Consider the following 8,523-nt stretch of genomic DNA (forward strand, 5'->3'; position numbering starts at 1 on the left):
GTGGGAGATCGAGCTTCTTCTTGGTTCTTCCCCTGCCTATACTACTAGTCCCTACGCTCCCTCTTGGACGAAGAGAAAAGGAACAGAAGACTTGTCAATCACCCCGCAGCTAAAATGGGCTTCAGGCTTGGCGCGGCTGCCCAAATCCTTGAACAATTAATTCACTGGGTTGGGCGATTGGCGACAAAGTCCTTGCTGTTTGGTACTACGTACTGGAGGAATAATTTTGGGTTGATACCATTGCTCGATCACGCATTGGGAGGAGGAATATATCAAGAATGGGAGGAAGAAAACTGAGATTTTCTTGACATTTCAGACACCAGGGAACTGATCGATTAATTTCTTGTTAATAGCTATCCAAAATTAAACTAATGCCATCTAGATTGGTCTAAAAAAACGCCGTCTAATTTTGACCCGAGGGAGTACTTCCAGGCACAGGCAAATGAAACTCGTCTAAACCATGGCATGTAGCCATGTACTCTCTCCGTTCCAAATTATAATTCGTTTGATTTTCTTAACCTTAAGTTTGACCACTCGTTTTGTTCAATAAATTTATGCAAATATAATAAATTTAAGTTGTTCTTGAAAAACTTGTATTAATAAAATAAACCACAACAAAAGAAGTGCTATTTTGCACAAATTTTCTGAATAGGACTAGTGGTCAAACTTGAGATTAAAAAAGTTGAAGAATTAATTTGGAGCGGACGGAGTACAGTAGGGTACGTTGACACATGGAAGTAATTCTTTTTCTATCAACATTGACTAATGTATATATCAAACTTTCAACATCTTTTAAAAAAAACTACACTATTATTACTCACCCAACGCCAACAGCTTCGTTTGCATGCCCCAAATAATGTTTCTACAAGAAATATGAATGAATTCCCTTGCCAACGTCTGGTTAGTCGAAGTCAACTGATGCGACGGCCGACGAACCACTGGAAATGGAGCAGGCATGGAGGGAGCATTCGGCAGTTCGGCACGGTTTGGTTTGATTGCAAGCCTTCCGTCCGTAATGACGCATTGGCACACCAAAAACCAATAATTGCCTCCCTCAGCCAAAGCTTGGCCGCCCTGCTCTGCTTGGACCCCAAACCCTAGAGAGACCAAGACCATCATCCCTCGCTCCTAGGCATGGGGGCTATCATCTAAAGTCGTGCAGGTAGCAGGCAACCATTGGTGTGTTTTAAACAGACTTCTTGTTAAGCACCCCACGTTGCAGCCCTACACGCTGATTGTGGATACAGTGCTACTTTCAGTGGCACACCATGCAGGTTGCAGACCCCATCCAACCCATGGCCACAGCAGGCTGGGGCGCCCCAGGCCCGCCCATCGCTTGTCCACATCCCATGCGAAAACAATCTTTTGCAGGAAACCTCTTACGGTCAAACTGTTACTTCACGGTCAGCCAAGCGACTACAGTGTAGTCCTGCAAAATCCCATATTACATGTGTAGGCAGTGTAGCTTCAGTCATGCACTTGTAACTAGAGTAACATGTTTATTCTGATCCAAAACAAACGATACATTCAGTTCTAACGTAGTAGAGAGACTAGAGGGCAACGGCAGTTGAGGCATACAGGATATACAGCATGCAACAAGAAAGTAACATCCTTTTATGTACAGACTACACAAGAACAGCAGCAGTGCATTCTATCATTTTCAGGGTAATGCCGTAATGGTATTATTATAGCAAGTGGTGTATGCACTACGCAGGCACAGCGAAGCTTGGCTCGGTCCACCGGGGCGCATCGACCACGAGGCATGGGTCAGACTTCCTGAACTCGCCCACCTGCAGAGTTCAGCACAAGAAGATGGGTGAAAACCCCTGTAAGCAAAATTGTCTCGAGAGAACAGAGCTTGGTGAGCAGGGAGAGGCCGAACCTTTTCGCCGCAGCTGGGGCAGTAATGGTACTTGTGCCAGAGGCAGTCCATCGAAGGGCACAGGAAGCAGACCCCCATCATGAAGGGCATCATGCAAGCCACAACAGATGCCAGGCTCGGCTTTGACCTGTTCAAAGGAACAATCAATTTTCAGCTCCATTTCAGCTGTGAAGCCACATCAATGATTGATTCATTACGCATTATCTATGGCCTACTGGACCCAAGGAGCAGTGTAGAAAATCAAAATGCTAAGTGCAGAAACTGCTTGCCACAAAAAACAGATGCACGGACATACAGGTTCAGATTTAGCTAAGGGCGTATCAAATCCATTCTACATCAGGGCAAAAGACCCCACCAAGAAATACTAGCCAAATCGTAAAAAAACTTAATGCCAGCATCACCTATCCTGGATACGATCGTGCACTAGAACTTAAAGCCTCCATATAAAACTAAAAGTATTCTCCGGAATGTTCTTATCAACTGAAATATGAAGTAGAATAGAGAAGCTCAACTAAACACTGCAGAACTACCACATGATGGTTGGAAAGTTGACTAACAAACTACCAAATGCTCCCCAACAGATCCTCATGACCATTCAAAGTAAAGGTAACTGAGATCAAGCACGAAAATAGCAATAGCACAGACCATGAGCAGATGTTACTCAAATCGTTTTACAATAACAGGAAAAATGAAAGTCTTGTTTCTTAATCACCACAGCTCCCCATGACAATGATTGTCAGACATGTCACCACTCACCATTAACTAGCAAAGCCAAGCAGGTGCTCCAGAGTTGAGGTTACCAGCAAACATGAACAAAAACATTTTTTACAGAACACTGCTCAATTAAAGTATATTGCTAAATTACTGCATGGTTGCCTGAATCAAAATTCCAACTAACAATTCGTGTTCCTGAAGATATACCCATATTGCAGAAAATAACAAAGACAACTCGAATCCCCATACAAATCTTTGCGTCTCATGCTACTCCAAAGGTCATAGAATGCCAGCATAATAGCTCAAAAATAAATTATGCTCAGGTCCAATGGTGAACTCAAGGATATAAGCTCAGGAGTGCTCAACATAGTGACCAAGAGATCAGCAAGTTATTTAAAAGGAAAAAGTAATAAAGGAGTAAAGCTAAAGCTTGAGCTTTGCTCTAGTTTGGGTAGACATTTCAGAATATTGTGCGCGCATGCATGATATTTTCACAACCTAAGAACTATCATAAAATAAACACTATGATGGTGGCAATTAATAGAAGCTCATACTTTCCTAAGTGATGATTAATATAATGGAAGGTGTCAAAATTTCCAAGATGGCACAAATAATCAAAATTTCCTATCTACCTTTTGACTTCTGAGGTTGCAAGCCACCAAACTCTACATTCATCTACTTAAACTACACATAAAGATTACTGTTGTTTTATTTATATTTAACAAAAATTATGGATCTATCACAATCTCACCAGTATTTTTCACTTAAATAACTATATATCATCAATATGCCATTTCTTTCTGATAAGAAAAGGACCAGTAAATCTTTGCACATATAAACATTGAATCAATAATTGAAGTCTCGTCATTTCAATCGAAGTTCCTGTAAATACTTTGTACTAGGTTATCCTTCAGCTTGTACACAGATGGGGGAACCATTGAGCATGAAGCAAAGAAGGTTCCACTTGATAGCAACTGAACATAAGGGTTGTGAGGAGTAGATAGTCAAGTGTTGCAGAACCTTGGAACACAGAAAATCAGTTAAGGACCTTCTGAAAATGCTATTCACACGGATAAAGATTATGCTCCAAACACAGAACCTATACCAGACAATGTTCCAATTACCAATAGTCATGTCATATACTGGCTATAACCTTAGTGTAGAAGAATAGGATTGGTGTATAATGGATGGATTGCATTGAGGCCTCGGCCGGTATATATAAGAGTACAAGACTTGGGGGGCAAGGCTCCCCGGGATACATATGGCAGTCTACGATACGTATATCTACAACTAACAAATATACTCTAATACTCCCCCGCAGTCACAGCGGGAGCACCGCAAACAGTGAGACTGGAGAAGAAGCCGAAAGTAGGAGCCAATAGACTAACATCCCCCCGCAGTCATAACGTCTATGTGGTGCGGATGCTGCGACTGGAGAGAAAACCGGTGAGTAACTCATGCGGATGGTAGCCCTTTGTGCCGATGTCGAGGTAGCCGAGCTAGAGGGCGAGGAGCCATGGTCGAAGATGCCGTGCGTAGAGTAGCCGAGGTCGACGTAGAGCTGTCGAGGTTGCCGAAGACGAGGTAGCCGCACATGAAGCCGCGGGCGCACGAGGAGGCGCCATGGTGGTGGCGTAATGGAGAAGACGCCGAAGACGAAGATGGCGACGCGTCGAGGCAGTCGTAGAGGAAGCGATGCCAAAGTCGATGCAGTCAGGTCATCGAGCGACATATGCCCGGGTTTGCCAGGCTCGGGAATGCGCCGGGGACGATGGGCACGCACCGGTGTTGCAAATACCTGACGTGCAAGGGAGGATGCACAACCAGACGCCGTCGCTGGGGGGAACCAGCAGAGAAGGCCTCCATGGCGGTCGCAGGCGCAGAAAAAGGCGAGGTAGAAGATGCAAACGCCTGCTGTTGCTGGAGTAGACAAAGTAGTCGGGGACGAGATGGCGACGCTGGCGACGTGGTTGTGCTAGACGAAGCGAGGAGGGGAATCCGAACTGTCCAGCACAAGGCCGAATGATCCGGATGGCGCGGCGGCGGTGCTCGAAGGAGATGGCGAAGAACTTGTACAACTTGACGAAGACCATGCGCGAAGCGCGCAGCGATGAGTCGACGATGAGGTCGTCGACGTGGTCGGCAGCGTTGAGGAAGCAACGACGGAGAAGACCATGAGGTGACCACTGCTGCCCGAAGAGGCGATGCAGTGGCAGCCCTCCGTGCTCGGTGAAGGAACGCGCTCGATGAGGACGGACGTCACGGGAGCCGGGTGGATCACGTACGTCAGCTGATCAGACCGAGTAGCGTGAGGCGAGACGACGGTGGGCGAAGTCGGCGAAGGCGTCCCGATCGGTGGAGGTGACGAGGAGCCGGCGGAGGACGACACACGGACGAAGCGGTGAGGTGGGCGGTGCAGACGGGCGTCCCCTAGGGCGCCGTCCATCTTGCCATGCCACATAGTCGTAGTCGAGGAAGAAGCCGGTGAAGTCGATGCCGATGTTGAAGTAGAGGCGCGAGGTCGACAGGCAGTGGGCGACTCAATCTCGATCAGTGATCGAGTAAAAGATCAGAGAAATTAACCAAAACAAACCAGCAGCAATTTCTCGTGTAGAACTCTTGGGGTGCACTTAGCGCCTCACCCATCTCATCTTTTCTCCAATCGGCACAACACACCAGCACAATCATCTTGCGCCAGAGAGAGAGAACAGAGGGGACGGGCACCGGTGGTCGATTCGGAGGGCCTAGCGTCTTGGGAGTGGAGCCGCCTGCTGGATCCCGCCAGGGAGGGGCCGCACAGAGGCAGGGCGGAGCCGCCTGCCATGGTGCCCAGCCTCTGGAGGAAGGGCGCACCCCGGGGCGGACGCGCGCATCCAGCCGCGGCCGCGGCAGCGTCCCTGACGGACCAAGGCCCGGCGGAGCGGATTGGCGCGGCGTCGTGGAAGGAGAGCGCAGGAAGAAGCGGTGGAGGAGTCTGACGCGGCCGGTGACGCCAGGGCCACCGGTGGGCGAAGGCTCAGCGAGGCGGCAAGGTGGCGTCCCGGCGCTCGGTGAGGAGCGTTGGGGTAGGAGGCCGGGGCGGAGAGGGTCCGTCAGGAGAGAAGCAGAGGAGCCATCCCGCCGGCGGCAGATTCCGCCAGGAGAGGCGCAGGAGGGAGGCAAGGCCAGCTCGTGGACGACACCGGGTGAGTTCTTCACGATCTGTTGCTGCTGGACGACTTTCTACGACGGCGGCGGATCGATTCGATCGATCGCACAGATGGGGAGGGCGCTGCCCCCAGCGAAGGTCATGGGCGACCTCCCGGGGGCGCGCTAGGAGGCCGTCGAGGGGGCGCGCAGGAGGCGCGCCGTGGAGGACGACCGGCGACGCGAGGAAGGCAGGGGCGTGGGTGGCGGCAGCGGAATGTTTAGCCTAGGATCCCAAACCCTAATCTCGTGATACCATGTAGAAGAATAAGATTGGTGTATAATGGATGGATTGCATTGAGGCCTTGGCCGGTATATATAAGAGTACAAGACTTGGGGGGCAAGACTCCCCGGGATACATATGGCAGTCTACGATACGTATATCTACAACTACCAAATATACTCTAATACTTAGGGTGATATCATGTGTGCATAATGAGTTCTGTGGCCTTATATAGTAGCAAGTGGGCACAAGCCAGGGGCAAAGTATGCTGTCCTAACATTTAGCTTCAGCACAAGCTCTATGTTCTATTCATATAACTCAGCTACGCCTGACACATTGTGGACCTCCTGGTGCAATTGGGGAGTCTTCAAGGAAAGATCTATATGGTAAAGAATGTATCTTCCAGTAAATGGAGAAGGGCCCTTAACCGAAGGCTCCCTGAGGTACTCAACCCCATTTTATTTACCGCTAGAGATATAATGTCAATAGGAAGCCGAGAAGTCCATTGATGGCACATTTAGTCCCTGGTTTACTCCTGTGGCTGTTCCATACATGTGGTAAAGCCACTAAAACAGAATACCAAACAAAACCCGTTTCAACCAATATGGTTATGGTCCATAGTAACAGATTATTCTTTGGCTTTTCTATACAGGTCATGGACCATCAATAAAAGCAAAGAAGAATCCACTTCATTTTTGCAAGGGGGCATGTGGGGTGAGAGAACTAAGATGATACAGATGTTTATCGTGGTTTGTAATGATCAGGGGAGCAGGCCTCTCATTCATAGGTTTAGCTGGTCCAATATAACAAAGTATGGTCTCCTCACTTTCATGTTCCAGCATGCGCTCCAGCTCTGGCTGACACATAGCAGGTCTCCTCACTTTTGGTGCAATTTTTGAGGGAAGTGGGCTCTTATTTAGTTCCTCTTGAGGTACTCCAACTTAGTCCACTTGGGACTTGTGAGGTAAGACGTTGATATAAATTCAAGGAGTCTGTTGGTGGGGTGACATTTATTGGGTACTCCTGTGGCTATTCCATATCTGTCAAAAAGCTGCTAAACCGAAATGCTAAACAAGTTCATAGAAACAATTATTAGTTAGCTTGTTTATAGAGGTCAGAGACCATCAAGCAAAGCAAAGGAGCCACTTGATCATAGCACGGGGACCTTAGGTGTGAGGTAACTAGATGATCTGGATCTGGATGTTTGTGACCATCTGTAGCAGTGAAGGGTGCAGGACTTCTTATTCATAGGTTTGAATGGTCCAACGAAGCAAAGTATGGTGTCATTTCTTTAGTGTACAGCGCATGATATGGTATTGGCTGACATGTAACGGACATCCCAGTGCAATTGGATGCGTCCTATAGGAAGAGATCCTAATGGTGATCATGGTGTCTTATCATATGGAAGAAGGCCCTTCTCCTGTGCCACTCAAGCTAATCCAGCTTGGTTGGTTTAAGGCGAGAGCCACATGGTACTAAAGGAAGCTGAGAGGTTCTGTCTTCACCACCTCACCTTCAATTTTAGTAACATTCCTAAATTTGTAGGGAACAATTAGTACCAATTCCCACGAATCACAGTAAAGCGGAATAGGGACAACACAGCAAAGAACTACCATCTCTTTCCCAACCAAGCTAAGCATGCAGAGGCACCAAGAAGAACAAGATTCTTAATAACAACAACAACGCTCAAAGCTTGTCCTGATTGGATAAATTAAAGTTCCAAGTATTTGACATCTCATCCTAACCCTGTGACATCTCACAACTACCAGCTACGAAGCGCATCTCTCTCCCCACTCTAATTGTACTAAAAACCATGGAGATCGAATCATCATTTCCTAGGAAACCCGGACAATACCATGTGACCAAATAGGAGTGGGGTTGGGGGCTAAGAGAAGGATGGGGGCTCACCGGACGGTAGAGACGGCGGCTTCGCCGCAGGCCTGGCAGTGGAAGGGCGCGGGCGTGTCGCGGAACATGGTCTGCTGCAGCGGGACCCCCTTGGGCGCGCCGGCGTAGATCGCGTTGGGCGGCGGCATCCCCGCCGCGTAGGGGTTCGGCGGCGGCACATAGTAGTATTGCCCCTGGGCCGCCGCCGCGGGGTGGTACGGGATGCCGATGGCGGGCTCGCCGCTGGTGGCCGCGGGGTCCTTGGTCGCCATGGTCGCCGCCGGTGGTCGTTGGTGCGCGGTTCTGGATTGGGTGGTGGGCTTGGTGGTGGGTTTGGGCCGCTTGGCGAACGGTGGAATCGTCGTCTGTCAACCGCGTGAACTGAACGGCGACTATATTAAGGTGTGCTCCGTTGAAATTGTCTTCAACTCGTCTTCTAGAAAATCACTACTATTCCTGTACTAAGACTCTTCTAGAAATCTATTTTTCTTGGATTAAAGCTATTCTAGAAGTTCATTTTTCTTGCATTAAGCTCTTCTAGAAATTAGCTCTACTTGCGGATATATATATTCCTATCTCATTTGATTAGTTCATTGTTGTGAGTTGTGACTATTTACAATTCTACCGCAAG

At 48.4% G+C, this 8,523-nt stretch overlaps 1 protein-coding gene across 1 annotated transcript; it reads right to left on the reverse strand.

Moving 5' to 3' along the window:
* Positions 1 to 1,462: 1,462 nt before the first annotated feature.
* LOC120655860 (GSH-induced LITAF domain protein-like) lies at positions 1,463 to 8,272 on the reverse strand. The gene is made up of 3 exons (XM_039933832.1): positions 7,914 to 8,272; positions 1,883 to 2,009; positions 1,463 to 1,790 (listed from the first exon to the last, which is right to left on the reverse strand). Exons 1-3 carry the CDS (start codon positions 8,162 to 8,164, stop codon positions 1,707 to 1,709), a joined length of 462 nt encoding a protein of 153 aa, XP_039789766.1. The 5' UTR covers positions 8,165 to 8,272; the 3' UTR covers positions 1,463 to 1,706.
* Positions 8,273 to 8,523: the final 251 nt, after the last annotated feature.

This window comes from Panicum virgatum, chromosome 1N (assembly GCF_016808335.1).
Source record: "Panicum virgatum strain AP13 chromosome 1N, P.virgatum_v5, whole genome shotgun sequence".
NCBI lineage: Eukaryota > Viridiplantae > Streptophyta > Magnoliopsida > Poales > Poaceae > Panicum > Panicum virgatum.